The 18,794-nt window shown below is 36.9% G+C and overlaps 1 protein-coding gene across 4 annotated transcripts in view; it reads right to left on the bottom strand.

Annotated features, from left to right (window-relative positions):
* Window positions 1–18,794, bottom strand: part of LOC311079576 (protein phosphatase 3 catalytic subunit alpha) — a 185,943-nt gene that overhangs the window by 60,838 nt on the left and 106,311 nt on the right. For all 4 annotated transcript variants that reach the window (XM_084109130.1, XM_084109132.1, XM_084109131.1 and 1 more), the window contains exon 2: window positions 1,534–1,734. In XM_084109130.1, coding sequence (XP_083965256.1) covers window positions 1,534–1,734 — 201 coding nt within the window. The remainder of the gene's footprint in view (window positions 1–1,533; window positions 1,735–18,794) is intronic.

Raw genomic sequence — 18,794 nt, 5'->3', positions numbered from 1 at the left:
TAGCAGAGGGGACTCCACCTCGTTTGAGGTCCTCAAGTCTTAACCGCAGCACCACGATGGCCATCTTCTAGCAAGGGGTACATGACTCATCCACGAAAGCCACATTAGACTGCTTTAAGCCCAGACACGTGAGGCAGCCCAGACACATGACTGTCAGACAGAGCCAGGAAACGACCGCATACAGAAAAACACGGGTGGAATGACATCTTTAAAAAAGCTCTTTTTAGATCTGAAGTGCACAGGGAATGGACGCTGCACTTTTAGTTCACTGCAATGAATGCAGAGAAAATGCTCTTTTAGAGTGTTAAATGCGTTTAAGTGAATAATCTCCAATCCGGTCATTTTGACATAGGCTATTTTTGTGTGTATTTGATGGTTTAGACACGGACATGAAGCTTAAAGTATAAAGTGCTTGTCTAAAGTATAATTTGTTTGTCTAGTTGCGGTCCATTTCGGAGCGCACACACAAAGCATTGAAGTTGGAAACAGCATCTCTTACGCGGATTATTGTGCTCTTTTTATTATCAAACACGTCTCGCAATTTAGTAACTGTAGAGACTGCATTTTACAACAATCACAGATTGTACAGATTCTGACATTAAGTTTGAGTTTAAGGGAGGAAAGAATGTGCAACCGCTGTGAAGGGAAGAAAGCTGCGCTAGACTGAACGCGGCTAGTTTTTAATAGTTCAACCTTAAATATCTTCTTTTTATAATCCTTGGAAGCCTAAATCGAAATTGAAATTAAAATTAGATTAATATCACAGCCCAAGTGTAACCAGACTAAACTTTTGTTTAGTTCCCTCGTCCATCATCACTAATTAAGCAGGGGCTTTCATGTCGTGCGCACTGTAGCTCCACGTGAGAGAGATCTCTCTCTCCTGGATTGCAAATAGCAAAAATGCCTCACAGCACAGACAAACGGTTTATCGCATTATAGAAACAGCTGGCAAGATAGAATTTGCAATATAGCATCTAGCAATAATAAATGGTAAGTGTATTTTCTTAATTTCTCCAGTATGACAGCAGAACAGGTAACGTCTGAGCTTATTGATACTGCGGTCTTTTATAATTTATCGGGGCTCATTTAATACCGGGTTTCAGTACCCATCCCTATATACAGGTGGAGCTGAGAAAGGGGGAGGGTTTCGGAGGAACTCCGCAAACGGCTATAGTGAATGTTAACCAGCCATTTAAATGTTGTGAGCAACAAGCTAATTGGCTGCAGATGCGACATGAACCAATCAGCTTGTTCCAAGTAGTTAACGCTGTGAATATCATCAGGTTGCGTTAAATACCCATCAGCCTGCGCCATCTAGAGTTTAATTACAGATCTAGCCATTTAAATATGCATGTATATATCTGTATACACATACATATACACAATTAACTCAACTAATACAGAGTTATACATAGAGTTAGATTTTTCCTAAAATCATTTAAATTTGAAAACTTCAAAAGAACTCAAATGAGTTCAAATGGGTCTCTCTCTTCACTGGCGTCTCAGCACAGAATCTGAAAGAGAATCACTCACCTGTCACCGGGGCCTCTATGTCCAGGAGGTTCTTCTCAGAACGAAGGATTGCTGCTCCATCACCAATTAATCGCAGTGCCACACTCTCCTCCACACGTCCCTCTTTGGTGAGGTGTGCCTTCAGGACATCTACTTTTGGTTTGCCCTCACTGTCAAACACCTCCTTCACAGTCAGTCGGTGGCTTGGGGGAAACGGGACAGCTTGAAGGAAAAGATATAGAAAGCACATTCATTTAATTACTGATTTGCTTAAAAGGGAAGAGTGGTTAGCAAATCACTGATTTTGTGTTAAAAAATATCAGTATCAGTAGAAAGTTTTCTTGTTTACTCAGGCTTCCCATGGTCTCACAAGTCCAGGATCTCTTCCTATCATGTATTTAACTGTTATGAAAAAGTGGTGGGGATTTAAATTGCACATTACACAATTTTTACATCATTTAAAAAAATATATAATTATCTTTCTACTCCAATTGGTTGATGAAATATAAACATTTAAATGGTGTCTATCATAAAAACTCCACAATACATGAGACATCACAAACAGGTTAAAAGGGTCATGACATGAGAATTCAAATTTTCCTTGATCTTTTGACCAAAATATTTAGCAAGTGTCATACTTAAAATGCCCTCAGAATAAAATAAAATAAAATAAAATAAAATAATACGTACGTACGTACATACGTACATACATACATACATACATACATACATACATACATACATACACAGCCACAGCGATCTGCTATGCCACATTAAAGAGCATCAAAGTGTCTTTTATTGTTTGAATTTCAAGATAAAATCTACAGAATTTGAAAGCTGACATTTGCAAAGTTACAAAGCTTATTGTGATCATTGGATGATGTTTGTAGCAAAGTTTTGTTCACGCTATCAGTATAAAACAGCACAGACCAAAAGATTGAGTTTAGAACTTAAGAAACAATATCAGTTAATCAAAATGAATATTGATTAAAATATATTAACCAAAATTATCACACAGCCGTAATATGTTGATGGGACACATTTCTATATAGCTTCAATCTGGAAAACTTGATTATCTAATCAAAATATCAAAATACACATTAAGGCAAGTATAAAATACAGATATTGCAAATGCATCAGATTTAGATTCAGATTTAGAAGGAACTGGGTCATTTTTATATTTCATATGTAATACTGAAATACTTCCAAAGGATGTATTTATGATTGATTAATATTAGCAAAAATGCAATGTTTGACATCAATAAAATTCCAATCACCCACATTAAGCATTTTTTTCTGAAATAAAATATGTTCAGTACTATACAAACAAAGCATATGCAGCTGCAGGGGTGACTACAATAACGCACACAAACACAAGCGCAAGCAGCACGATGTCTGGAAGTGACAAATAGGCATTTTAACCAAAGCTAATTAGGGCTTTGAATTGGGGAATTTGGCAAAGATAAGACTGGGTGGATTGGAAGAAGTAATTGTACAGAGTAGAACAAAAACAAAACCTCCCTCATTGACTTGACAACTGGTTCACTGCTTTCTGTCTCAATACAACCAATGGATCAATCATAGAAAATTAATGAAATAAAATGTTTGTTTTTTTAAAACTTGAAGAGTGAGCATAAATGCAAATGTTACATTTAAGATAAATTAAAGTGATTCTTGCAGTACAGTGGTGATTATTTTCTGTTCCTTTCTATGCTGTAATGCTATTGTACATTCTGTATTAACTCTTGCATCCTGATTCCCTCCTCTCCAATTATCATCCACTTATTCATAACAAATGGATAGAAAATACTTTGGTAAATAGCAAATTATTGGAGATTCCACAACAGTTTCAGCTTCACTGAAGCAATGGTAGGTGAATATGACAACATTTTTCAGAAAAAATAGAAAGCTATTTATCAGCATTACTGGTATTCATTATTTTTGTTGGGATTTCATTTCAGATAAATACAGGTACAAGAAGAATGCAATTTACCAGTGCAACGTCCAGAAGCCTGTTTGGTTTACCATCACCATTTTACAGACCCTTTTACACAAAAGCATTTATATGAATTTGTCTAATTTGCTCCACACTCAAGACATAGGCACATTCCGTCATCTCCATTATATAATAATCCTATAGTGGCCAGCTGAATACATTAATGTGTTAAATAATATTTGTAAAATTGAAGGCCAATGTACAGTATTTCCCCCCCCCAAAAAAAAAAATCAGAAAGGATTTTCTTCGGGTTCATGCTATTATAGTTGAGATCTGTGGGCTTGTGGAATACGTTTGAATATGTTAACACAATCATCCTATTTTCAGTTTGAATGGATTGGATAGAAAATTGCCCAATTTATTGACTGAACATCTAGACAAACCTTTCAATCACTATGGTATTGGGCAAAGAGCTAGGCTGGATGACCTTCAAACCTAACCTATGTGATATTTGGTGTAATTTAAATCTAGCATCTCCCATCCATCAAGCATGAATCACTCTTAATATACAGAGCAAAATGAATATGTCTCAAAGCCACATTGTAGTCCCTGCCATAACTCAACAGGAACGTTCTACATACATTTTAGAACTGGTCCATCATTAATTTTGGACCTTTATTCTCCAGATACAAATTGTATTGGTATTGATTCTAACTCTGACCTTTTATTATTTAAATGATTTTTAATTTAATCTTTCCCTATGATACCATGGCCCAGTTTCACAGACATGGCTTTGACCTGGAAGTTTCTAGAATGCTTAGTAAGACCTTGATTACCTGGTTATAAGGTGTTTTAAATTGGGGTTGGAGCTAAACTCTGCAGGACATTGGACACCCCTGCCCTAAGCCCTTGATCACTGGAATCTGCAGTGTAGCTGATTTATGTATGCTTGGACTGTTGGAGAAAATGTAAAAAATTACACAAACGAAAGTGATAACAATAAAATAAACTATAATTGTGTAAAAAAAAAAAAAACAAAAAAAAACAGTCATCTTAAGGTAGCAACAAGTATTATGTGGTTAAATGTCAAAATAACTCCAATATCATACACTAGAATTTTGAGAGGTGGGGGTAAATTAAGTGCAATCAGCTGTGACGTAAAATCATGTTGCATTGTGGTCTGTGGATCCGCCTGAAGTGTACAGTACATATTGAGTAGACTCTAAATTGAGGGGTCGAGGGTCTGTCCATTTTACATTTACATTTATGTATTTGGCAGACGCTTTTATCCAAAGTGACTTACATTGCATTCCACGGTACACATTTTGACATTCTTATCAGTTCTTGCTTTCCCTGGTAATCGAACCCATGACCTTGATGTTGTAAGCTTCAGGAAAGCTAATAAAAAGCCTCCAAAAAATAAACTGTCCAAATAAACTTCCCTCGCCCACTTAATGAACACACTTCAAAATGTCGACAAGGATTCCCCTGAGAGGAAGTGCTTAGGGAAGTTTGCAAGTGTATGGCTGCGTCTGAAATCGCATACTCTCTTGAGTAGGTACTTATTTTGAACAATTACTTCACGACCACTAAAAAAGTACATTCTTCACTGCCCGACCGGAAAAAAAAAGTCGCTGTTTGAATTTAAATAGGCAAATACTTAAGGCATTTAAGTAGCTTTTATACACGTGCCCTAGAAAAAAAAAGGAAAAGAAACATTACTAGTGTGCATATTGAGACAAAATGGCACTGACATATTTTAAGATGTCAGTGCAAGTTGCTTTTAGTTAAAACAGCTCAAACAATCATTTTAGTCTGGGACTAGCTTAAGCCTTGTCTGTGAAACTGGGGGTTTCATGTGTCTCATAGGTGACATTTGCTGGCTTTACAGCTGCTAGAAAAAAAGCTATTATCCAAGTCTCGTTCAAACCTGATTCCAAATCTTCTGGATTAGATCCTGTTTAGGGGATGCACCGATCATGATTTTTCATGGCAGAGAGGATTGGCATTTTTTTCTTTAAGTAAATGTATTTGTTATTTATTTGCTCTATTACAGGCCAAACTGGCCTAAAAAAATCTGAGTGGCAACCACTGCATTTTAATCACGATCCAAACAAAGATGCTCTACAGTATGTACAGTAGGTGTGAGAAGTTATTTTTTCATACACACACATATACATATACACACACACATATACACACACATAAACATATACACACACACACACACACACACAAATATATATATATATATATATATATATATATATATTTGTGTGTGTGTGCCATTCTGAGTGCCATTGGTGTTCGTGAAATGACCATAAGAAAAATACAATCCTAGTCCAGCGGTATTATTGAATGACAATGACACCTTTATGCACCATTCCCATGACTGCCAATTTCCAAAATGCTGTAAGAGGATGAGGAAAAAGTAAGCACACTTTCACAAGCAGGAATTTCAGAATAAAAGAGAAGATTTTTTTTTCTTCAGTAAACTTTGTGTGTTGAGAGGATTTCAGAAGGCAGGGTAATGCTACACATATAAAAAAATCATCCAACTGTTAGTTCCCATGGATGCCAGGAATTACCCAAGATCCACAAATTATATACCCATTTAAACAGGAACAGTGAACAACTGCAATAAAAAGTATTTGAAATCCATGCAGATTTCTTTCTTTCTATGTCTGTTAAAAATCCATTGCCTACATGTTTCACATAATGAGGTGACCAAAAGCAGTTGTCTGAGAAGCACTTGCACAACGAAATTTATTCTGAGAAATGTGCTTGGAGTTTAAATAGAACCAAATCTAATAGAGTGATAGACACACAATGGCTATAGGCTAAAATATGTCTAAAAATAATGTCAAAACTGAGTCAGTTTGGGTAAAAATATATGGGTCAGTATCATATAAAAAGATTACTGAAGCTTGTTTCTAATAGTGAAATGTGAACACCTCATGTGTTCTGTTGTCAGGATTATACAGCTTTATTAATCCACAATGGCTTATGAACAGATACTATGAGGGCTATTCTGATACATCATGCTTTATAAAGTCATATAAAGAACAGCCCTTGTTCCCTTGTGACATACACAAACATGCTAATTGAATGCAAATTCAGACACAGGCTGTGGTATTTGACACTGAGGCTTAAAAATGTTCTTCTGTTCCTCCCTGACTGTTTCTTCAAGAGAAATTATCTCGTATCACTGCAAGCCAAAGCAGCAGCTCGTTTATAAAATATCTTGCTGGCATTATGGCCAGACAGGCTCTAAGAATTTCCTCTTTATCAGAGAGCACTATGTACTTTTGAGTGTCAAGGTATTTAATAACAGATTAGATCAGGTGAGAACATACTAGACAATGTAATGTTGTTTTAGTTCATGTCAGGCAATCCATCAGTGTCTCAGACGAATACAAGAGAACATTATTTCTTCATATTTCTATATTTGAGGCATGGAACCTTGTGGCATTTGGAGAAAACCAGTGTGGATTGTCAAAACTAGCCAGATAACTAGAAAGCTATTCAGACTAATCGGGGGAAATACACAACTCATTGTAATTTATCCCCATGCTTGCAGAGTATCTTTTATTGCTAACTTGGCATACACATAACACTATCACATTCCTATAATTCACATCCGTCGGTTAAAGGATTGTTAGGTTGCATAAATTAGGTCAACCGGAAACAGGAACACTTCCCATAATTCCTGATATTACATCGTAAGAATGGCATCAACGCTAATATTAGTCACCCTGTCTATCCCGGGGTTACCGTAGTCAGCCGGATCCGGTCCATATCCACATCAGATGGTGGAGCTGCACCTAGACATGACCTCAACGCAGCCCTGAAGGCCAGCAGAGATCCTGTAAACTAGACAATCCCCTGTGAAGGCCTTGTCGACATGACAGCCATCAGCACAGATCCTCACTAGAGACCACAAGAAACAGACAGGTCCTCTGCACAGACCCTATGGCCAACTTCGGCTCCATGACGAATCTGATCTTCAAGCAAAAGGAACTGGATGAATATTTAAATGCTACTGATGCCAACCTGAATTCTGTCTTGTGATGCAGCCTGAATCATAATGACACCGTGTTCATTCATTGGCCATAGGAGAACTGGCCCCTGACTGAGCCTGGTTTTTCCCAAGGTTTTTTTTCCTCCATTCTGACACCTGATGGAGTTTGGATTCCTTGCCACTGTTGCATCTGGCTTGCTTAGTTGGGGACACTTAATATTCAATAATATTATTGATCTGACTGCACTGACATTGTTGTATGAGAACTGAACTAAGCAGGACGATGACATCATTTCTTTGCAGAATTTCATAGATTATATTAAGTAATTTAGTAATTGATGATCTTTACTACGGAACTGAATCAACACTAAACTGACTTCAGCCGAAATGCATTATTTTCCTGTTATCACTGTGAAGCTACTTTGAAACAATCTGTATTGTATAAAAGCACTATATAAATATAGGTAACTTAAATTAAGATTTGAGGTTTCTTTATGTGCACTAATCTCTACATAACAGGATTTTATTCAGGAGAAAAAAATCACAATGTAATAAACCATATCATCAGAGTAATAATAATAATAATAATAATAATAATAACAATAATAATAATAAACCATCAGAGAAGCAAATGCACAATAGGCACTTGCTAAACCCTGCAACTACAAGAATGTCCACCTCCTTGATCTGCGTTAGGATTTATTACCTTCACACTGGATCATCCTGATCAGAAAGCCATGGAATTTAACTATCAGATCATTATCAAGGACACTAAGCAGACATTCAGGCTACGTTCAGACTGTCAGTCCAAATCCGATTTTTGTGCATATCCGACCAGATTTAGCAAGTGTGCACGGCAAAATAAAAATTAAAAATCACATGAAATGCGATTTTTACACATTCTTTCGAGCTACATTCATCTGTGGTTGAAATCCCATTCAGATCCCATTTCTGGAAATCTGTTTCAGTCTGACTGCTCTGATCAGATTTCGCATGGTTTATGTGACTTTCTCACACCACGTAAAACGTAAATGTTAGATGTTGTTACAAGAAACAGGCTGAAAGTCGCCTCAGAAACAAGGTTGTGTTGTTGCAAAGTGCCGGCCGAGCAGAAAATGACAACATAACGGAGACATGTTTTGAATCCGGTGGAGATGACAGCACAGAATAAACTCATGCATACCAGCCTCCTACGGTTATGCCTCCTATGTTGTTAATAAGACAACATCTGTATTGCAAACCCCATCCATGTTGCGGTTGTTGTTGTTTTTGGAGTGTGCCTACCAACGCAATGTCATTGCCATAGAAACCAATGCAGCTATTCTGGAAAACGAAAGAGCTGCATGGACACACAAATCAGATCTGAACAGTTGCGATACACAATGTGGACAGTCAATAATTTTAGATCAGATTCCAATAGGATACACAAATAATCGGATTTTGCCTCAGAGAGCCCAGAGATGCAGTACACAGCCATACAGGAGAAAGAAGAGCAATCTTTATTGCACTAGTTTGTGGTATATATCTAGTTCATTAATTTATCAAAAGTGTTCTGAGGTGAGAAAGGTTATTTAAGTTTACATCCAGAAACCAGTTTCTTTTTTTGAATTCTGAGAACTGCTTAATGTATTTGCTTTACTTTAATGATACTGAAACATCATCTTTGCCCAAGGATTTGTCTAAGAACAAGAAACTACTATCAAACACAAACTGACTGCTACTGCACAACGCCTAGAAAGACAAACATACTCCTGAATAACATGACTAAGACCTTACCAGGCACACCGAAAGACTAGGTTGGACTCCGACTGAAACCAAAATGTTGGCTTTGGTACGATATCAGCCTGTAGTACCTCACTATCAACACTGAGGTTTAACACAAAAACAACTAAACAAGCTGAGTGTGACTGATCAGACTGCACTCACGCAGCAGCGACCAGAATGAGAACTGAACTGAGCTGGATGATGACATCGGTTTTTTTTGGGTTTTTTTTTTTTGCAGAACTGCTTTATAGATGAATGAACTAATTAAATAATTGATGATCTTTACATTGGAACTGAATCAACACTGAACTGACTTTAGCTGAACAACAGCTGAAATGCATAATTTTCCTGTTATCACTGCAAAGCTGCTTTGAAACAATCTGTATTGTACAACATACTATATAAATAAAGGTGACTTGACTTAAATTTTTATGTCTATTTTGCCCTGTCTTGTTGTGTGGACTTTCAATAGATGGACAAATATAATGGGAGAATATTAAACCTGTTCATTTGCATTCCAAAGATGAACAAAAGTTTTATGGTTTGAAACAACATGGCAATCTTTTTAAATAGCAATAATACATTTCACATTGATTTTAACTATGTAACAGTCACTGCCTGTCACAAGGTTTCTTCTTTTGCAATTATGGTTGCTATGCTCTTCCTAGCCACTAGGGGGACACAACAGTGCACTCTGTCTGATATAAAACAGGAAGCAGTAGAGTAAGTGCTAGGGTCTGTTTGATGCTGCTTCATGTTGTTTGCTACCTGTTTCCCAGTCATGTTTGAGAAACTGTTTGTTTCTTGCTCAAATGTAAGTTTAAATGTTTGTATGAATTGGTTGGGTGGACTTAAGTGGAATGTATTTAGTTTAATTGGTGTATTTGATGTTTTTCCTATTTTTTAGAGGATTTGTTTGGGATGTAGCTAGCTATTGCTCATCAGCTGTTAATTTCTCTGCTGTGGAAGGACTTAACCTACTTCTTTTTTTACAGATAATTTCTCCAGCCTTTGAAAAAATCTTCTCACAAGGGACACTTGTTGCTGGCATGCAAATATATTTTTTAGCAAGGAGGACATACAAATAATTATATTTCAAACAATGCATACCTTGCTTATATGGCCCAGCAGTGTCAGTAGCAGGCCTGGGTACAGGGGGAATGCTACCATCCTCTGCACCCTGCAAAATGGCAGGATGAGTGCTCCTCAAATGGCGCATCATGGATGATGTATTGTTGCAGTAGGCTAACTGCCGATCACTAGGGGTGGGCGGTATGACCAACATTCTGTTTCACGGTATGACTAATTTTATTTCACGGTAACGATATATTTCACGATATAGTTATTTATATCTGTAGTTATTCTCGAAAAATCGGCTTTGTATAATAAATAAACCCAAATAGGCTACTTTAGAAATTTTCACTTTGTTGAATTTTCTTTTTCTTTTATTTGGTAAATTATTTATTTGGTAAACTATTTTTAATAGCTAAATATAGTAAACAAAACACTCTCATCAACTTTTAGATGAACTTCCCCCAACTGATTGATATTAAATACAACTCATATGTGCAATTAAACTTTAAAGTGTTGCTGAATAATTTTTCAATCTCATGTTATTGCTTTACTTCATCAATCAGTTTATAATATCTAAATATTTTATATTGAACTATTCTATTCATAATAAATTAGTTACTTCCTTTTAATTTGGTAGGATATTAGTAGATAGTTATGTTTAAATGTTTCCCGGTACATTTTTGCCATGTCTGCTTTTAAAGGGCTTGTTTTGTTCTTTTTGTGATATCTGGCAACCCGTCACCTAAAGCTTTAACCAAGAGAGGTTCAGATCAGAAGTGTCAAGTTCATCAAGTTCAGAACAGAAGTGACTAGGAGAACAGCAGTATGAAAACCGAACAGCAGCTACTGTTAGTGTTGACTAAGTAGTGTAAATTATACACACCTTGTTGTAACTGCGTCTTATTTTACATAGCTCGGTGAACACCGACACACCGCGCTCCCTTCTCAGTGCGTGTGCACGCGCGCGTCTTTTCCATCAGTAAAATGCGATTGGAATTTGAGTGACACGTTGTAATCACGAGTCGAAGCAAGATTTTATCAGCTGTTTCAGTGGCCAATTGTTTGGAGTTAGAAATATATAACTCGCGATGCATATTTAGTAATTTTGCCTCAGATACAGGATTATACATTTGCTTTAACAAGCAGGTTGTTCATTACCACGGCAACCGCTCGCGTGTCATGCTGAATGCTTTCGTGTTTAAAAAGTAACTATACAAAAGAGACAGAAAGATGCAGATAACTATACATAATTTAAGGTTATTTCTATTCGTTACGATATTGATATGAACTGTTGTTGTCAAGTAAGCTTCATGCTTTCCCCGTTGCGATCGTGCACTCCTCTAACTGTAGCCTACGGGTGCCGCACTGCTCTAGTTGACTGCTGCGCCTTTTCCCCGAAAATATCATGTTAACAACAACCCTTTAGAAAACGTAATTCCTTTGTGGATCCTCTTGATCTGCTTTCTCCATGTTTCTTTGACAAATCTCAGTGTCTCATTCTCACGCACGCTGCACGTGAGTTAACCACGCCCACTTACATGTCGCAGTATCACGGAATAAAAAAATCTGTTACGGTTGACATTTTCTACCGCGGTAACGATATATACCGTCATACCGCCCAGCCCTACCGATCACAATACATACATCTCACTTTATTTGGGGTTTCCAAATGGAAATGCTCCCACACCACAGACGTACGGCATCTCTTCTGTGGAGCCTCCATTTTTATTTATCTATCTCTTAATCTATCTATGCATATATGTATCTATCTATTAATCTATCTGTCTATATATATTTCTATCTATGCATCTATTAATGTGTCACTATATGTATGTCTGTCTCTAGCCCATCAGTCAATGTGTAAATTCAAATGTAGCCTAAGCCTAAATATAACTAAACAAATCGCACTATAAATGTCACTATATCACCAAAAATCCGCTATCTCAAAATCAAACTCCTCTCACAATAACCCACGAGGTCAAGATGCGTTGACTACACTTTTATACAGATGTGCGATTGTGTGGTCTGTTCCCGACCCTGTCAATCAAACGCTGATTCGGCGGACCATATGCCACCTGTCAAAACACTTGTGAAACGCTCCGAAGCTTCATTTAGCCGTAGTCACGTGAAATGGGTGTTTTGAATCACGCTTCGGATCAGTGTTTCGAAACATCTGCGCTTCGGGATCTCGAAAAGCTTCGGAACGTCAGTTTCGCGTCAGCCATCCCTACTGCTACGTATTCATGAACAAACACCCTGCTTATACTGTTGAAGCACTCTCTTGGTTCGTTTGTTGTGAAACCTTACAACTGACCAAATAGCCAAGTGTTGGAGAACCTTCTACTTCATCACCATCAACCTTTGTACCTCTGTTAAGCTACAGATAAGACTGTTTTCCTTAATTTTCTGAACCGTTTATGCTCTAACAGCAGTGGACTGTGCTGGACATTCCGATGCACCACACGTACATATACTTGCACATGACAGAAAACAATGAATTGTATCTCTGTATATATGGGTGTATGATGTGCAATATATTGGGTTTGTGAATAATGAATGTGTAAATATTTTGAATACATGCAGAAAGAAACACCACTCTTGTTTGTACAATAATTTATTTTGTAATAGACCTCTTTCAACTGAGGCCAACTTAAGTATTTGAACAAAAGGTAATCTCCCCTTTGAATCCTGTAGCTTGACCAGTGCAAAGAATCTGGGACTGTTATAACTCATTTAACACAACCATTCAAGACACCATCACCACACTATGCGGAAAAAAAATAAAAGAAAAAAGGATAAACTACATAACCTTAAGTGTTGTTATATGTGCCTATTCATAAAATAAATGAAAACAAAAATTGTTGTTGCTCTTGAAAGCAGTGGTCTGTTGGGTGTTTACAGTTCTATACCAACAGATTTTAGAAGGAATGAAGTGCTGCGGAGGCAGAGGGAAGTTTAAGCTCCTCGTGGTTGAGGCGTGGGTGAGGGCACCAGGCTGGCAAGGCAACATTCCTGTCAGCACTTTTCCAGCACACCAACGGAGGAAGGAGAAGCAGGGAAAAACAGATTATTTCCCACTACAACAGCAAAAGCATAGCTGCAACAGAAAAGGGGATAGCTAGCTTAAAGAGGTCATGACATGAGAAGTCAAATTTTCCTTGATCTTTTGACATGTGGAGGTCTTTGTACCAGTAAAACATCCTGCAAGTTTCATAGCTTAAAATGTCCTCCTCGTTATAAAAATGCATTTATGTGATCAAGCTCCAAAAACTGCTTGTTTGGATCCTGTAGCCTTAGGAAATACATTTGAATATGACTGCCTCTAGAGCAAGACATTGTAAGATATTTGTATTTGTAGTGATTCGTCACTTTAGCTCAAAGGAATTATTAATTCATTTATAGGGAATTCGAAAGAGTCACTTATTACAACCGAGCAAATGACTCGTTCGCGGTTCATTTGAACTGGCTGTAACTATCAACTCTGCAACGGATATAAATATCCGAACTATAGTGAAACACTATGGTTAGCAAGGTAACTTAGATCAGAAGTTTAAGACATTAAATTCGTAAGCACATAACACAAGTAATACTTCTCTTTAAAATACAAACATGACTTTGATTATTCTAACACATAAAACTAATATCTAACACAAACACACGCACACACACATTCATACGAGTTGCAGAAAGGAAGAGAGTGAGGAAAGATTGAGATGATGATGAGTGAGATGATGAAATCTCAAGATTCTATATGCACTTAAGACATGACCTGGAACGAACCATCAATCATTAATTTAACCCTTCTATCGTTTCTTAGACAGGTTATTAAATTTATATCAATACACCAGTTCAGCTTTTAGTCTGGAGGTACTTGCTTGTCTTTGCGTTCCTTTTTGGGAATTCCCTTCCTTGCCTAAAAGGGGGTTTCCCCGGGTTCGTTGGCTGGTCTCCTTGTGCCTGGATAGATGGGGCAGCCAGTCACGTGGTGTACTGGCGGATGAATGAAAAGTCTTTGAAGTTGAAAGCGTGCGTTGCAGCCGTGAATCGTGGACCGAAACTTTGCAGCAAAACTTAACTTAGAACCGAGACTTTCAATCGGAAAAGGAAAATAACACAAAGAAAGAAATAAAATGAGATACGGAGAGTTGTAAGATGGCTTGAATAAAGCTGTTGAACCCGTTCTTCTGATCTTAATTTGGGTTCTTTGTCTCTGCGGTTACATGGTTGCTAATCTGGTTTTAAATCTTCATCTTTTTCTGCCCATCTCTCTTGAGAGTGATAGCAGAGAGTTTCTTGAGGGTGAACCCAGAGAGCGAGAGCACAGAGATAGAGCAGCACAGAGAGAGAGCTTTGTTTCGTGTCTAAGATTTTAAACTCAAAGTTTGTCCCCCCTCCTGAAGAGATCGGACCAATTAGACACTGGCTTTGTTTGTCTCATCGTAAATCATGCATTATCTGGGATCTCCTTACTTCCCAAGCTCTAGCAGAGAGTGCAGAGGCCACAGTTTAGACCTCATTACTACTATAAGAATATGAAACATTTTACACAGATTTCAATCAAGCCATCTTTTGAATTAAGAACATACGGTCATGCTGACAGGAAGCACGACACACTTTCATTCAAGCCTCCAATAGTTATAACAATTACATGAATTATATGGGATCTAAGCATATTAGACACACATTTATTGTAGACACAAAATAGAATCATTGTAGTTGCATGATGTTTGATTTATAAATCCGTTGAAAATTGTTCTTGAATGATTTTATGTATAGTTAGGTAAAATCTCAGTTCTCTGGTTTGAAGAGAAGAGAATTGGTTTGGTCATTCAGAGGTCCTTAAGGAGGAGGGGTCAGGAATGTTTGTGGGGTTCAGCAACATCTCTGGACCGATCCGTCTTTTAAAAACCCCTCACATTGACAAGTTATTCCGTTAGTTTTGGCCATTAGAAGGGTCTTTTGCAGACTCTCTGGCGCCGGGATGGGTGACTTATGGCTCTGGGTTTGGTGATTTGACCCTGGTATGTGAGGACTCTGTGTGGGACCTTGGTCTCTGTCTTTCTCTTAACCAGTCAGTATTTTGGCAACAAAGCTAGCATTGACCAGTTATGTCGTTAGTGCTGGGGGCTCTTTTAATTAGTCAGACCGGTGATGCCGGACCCGATGGCAAGATTGATGACGATCATGAGACGTTCTGAATTTTATATAGATTTATATAGATAATAGGGATACACCGATCCAATATTCAGTCTCAGCGTCAGCTCCGACTTAGCATTTTTTGCAGGATTGAGTACCGATCAGACGGCAGATTCCAAATCCGATACTATGTGTACTGTGTTGTGTTCTGAAGATGAACAAAAGTCTTACAGGTTTAGAACGACATGGGGGTGGAGTAATTAATGAAATAATTTTCATTTTTGCGTGAACTATTCCTTTAATAGGCTATTTAGGACAACAACATTGACTGAAAATGTTCTGATTCTTTGCTATTCTTCAGTAACACTTTACAATAAGGCTTTAGTTCATTAACATTAGTTAATTCATTAGGTAACATAAACTGACAATGTAAAATATTTCTAAAGCATTTATTAATTTTAGTTTCAACATGTAATAATACATTATTAAAATCGAAACCTGAGCTAACATGAACTAACAATGAACAGTTGTATTTTTAACATTATCAAAGAATAATTAATTGTTAATGCATTAACTAATGTTAACTAATGATCCCTTACTGTAAAAGGTTACCTATTGTTCTTTATAATTCTGTTTGAAACATTTGTTTACTTTATAATTTTTTTTTAAATTGTATATAAATGTTCAGTTCTTTTTGTTAAAAGTTATAGTACCTATATAAAAGTATATATAAATACCTGTTATAGTATGATGGTTTTTTTTTTTGTGCAACTTATTTCAATATTGTGATAATACCATATACCATATACGTGATAAAAGCTTCAGCAATTATTGCAACATGAACATTTTTCACTGTCACATGCCTACTTGCATGGTTGTGCACAAAATATCTATTTCCTTTGTGCCCTGGATGTTTCAATGCAGAGCGCTGCATGCGAGTCCATCATTCTGCACCCAGGACATGCAAAAACGGTTTGTGCTGCTCTGTACCGGAGCCTTTAATATTATAGCATAGTTTTGTGCACTGAAAGATTATTAATAGCCTATCTTGTTCTGTCGCATCTATCATATCTTGTTGCCTCATTAAAAAGCTGCAATACATTTAAAAAATGTATTGCAATTTTTGCATTTTTGCATATTGCATACAAAAAATGCAATACATTTAAAATAAACGTCTTTTAATTTGATAGTATTTATTTTCTACAAATGGTTTCTCATTAAAGGGTTAGACCCTCATGTCATTCCAAACCCGTAAGACCTTCATTTTCGGAACACATATGAAGATATTTTTTATGAAATCCAAGAGCTTTCTGACCCCTCCATAGACCGCAACGCAACGACCACTTTCAAGGCCCAGAAAGGTAGTAAAGACATTGTTAAAATAGTTCAACCTTAAGTTTGTTTTTGTGCGCAAAAACATAACAAAAATAACGACTTTATTCAACAATTTATCTCTTCCCTGTCAACAAATTATCTATATTTTTTTCTGAATTACCAAACATCTACAAACATACTAGATGGAACACATCCATCCACAGAACTCCAAAAGATTAGGCCTGTTGCTTAGTTGTCCCCTGCTGAAAAATAGGGCCATATTTTTGGAACTGAATTAAGCTGCTTTGAACCAGGCGATATTATACGCATCACAATACAGAGGTTGCAATACAATATTTTGCAATACTATAAGAAAGGTGATATATTTTGCGAAGATGATCCTTTTTTTTTTTTTTTTTTTTTTTAAACTGTCAAAGAACACACCACCATATGCATAAAACCTGAGCAAAAACTTTGTTTTATTTAATCAAAACAGTGGGATCTGCATTTGCATTTATATACCTAATCCCTATTTTATGCAGTCTAAGTAAAGGGAAAATAGTAAAGTTTTTAAGCAGGATTTAATAAACATAGTTTGTATATATTCTTGGATCCTGCGTTAAAGGGTCACAGTTTTTAATTTCCCAAGTATTTAAAATTACATAAAAAAACAAACAAAAAAAACATATTTATCATGTTTTGGCTATGCTTCCATTATTGCAATGGCCACTTCTCAGGTCTTTCATTTCCCCAATCAATAATTCTGGAATTTAATGCTCAGAATTAAAGTTAGTTCACAAATTCTTAGGAAAACCCTCATTTTCGAGGAATCCATTCACTTTTCCGACAAGTGTTTTCTGGTAGCACATTCAATATGAATAATATAAAGAGGATTAGTAGAATATTTAAGCCAATGATTGTGGTTGCCAGTTTTCATTTAGTATTAACTACAAGGGAGGCAAAGCCAAAGCACAAATGAGCAGTAATCCTTCTTCAAATCCCTCTACCCATAAACACAGTCTGCCTGACATCACCCTGGTAACCTTAACCAGAAGTCTTACTAATTCACCAATCACCTAAAACAGAAACACAACTTTCATATAAACCATATGAGAATACGTAAGCAAGCATCTAATTTTATTTGTTTCTGTGGATCTAAATCTACAGGGCTTTTGGAGATTTTGGTTTTATCTTTCTTGCTTGTTCCTGTTTTTATGCAGAAAGACATTCATTATTATATTTATAAAACTCAAGCAGCTTAACATAGAAATATTCTCTTAGTCCTCTTTCTGAGCACCTAAATTCCTGTGAAAGGACTCCTGCTGAGGAGAGCCAGAATCAGAGGATTGCATAATAACTAATAACAGAGAAGAGCTTAAAGGGGTGATGAACTGAGAAATCTAATTTTCCTTGAGCTTTTGACATATAAGAGGTCATCATACTATAAGAATATCCTGTAAGTTTCAGAACTGAAAACGTCCTTGTTAGTCCAATAAAAGCTGTTATTGACACCAGGCACAGCGAACGACAGGTTTTTCAAAGTGGGGATCTATGACATCAAAGGGTATCAAACACCGCCTCCGCAGAAGAAGATCAACGCCTACTTCAACACTGCCTGTTTAGCCCCGCCCACCGATTCGCGCATTACATGAAACTCATTATAATATGCAAAACTGTTATCCAATCATAGCAGTGGGTGTTTACTTCCAAGTCTTCAATGCGGCACGCCCATAAAAACCGAGCGTTTCAGGAGCTAGGCTCAAAACCAGGGTAGAAAATAGCCTATTACTAGGGCTGTCGCGGTGAAGGATTTTCCCTTGCGGTAATTTTGAGTGGCTCAATAGCGCGATATGCGGTTTTACCGCATTTATTAATTTATTTTGAATTATTTATATTTATTTGTTGCTATATAAATAAGTGTTACGATGTGGTCAGCATGCACAAAAACGAGTACAATTTCACTTAACCAATAAACCGAAACTAAACAGCGTCTCTCCACATTGAAAGCCTGTCACTCAGCGCGCAGTTGTTACGGCA

Source organism: Abramis brama (genome assembly GCF_963993115.1).
Source record: "Abramis brama genome assembly, chromosome: 3".
Lineage (NCBI taxonomy): Eukaryota > Metazoa > Chordata > Actinopteri > Cypriniformes > Leuciscidae > Abramis > Abramis brama.
The sequence above is the reverse complement of the archived record's forward strand: the minus strand, read 5'-3'. Positions and strand labels throughout refer to the sequence as shown.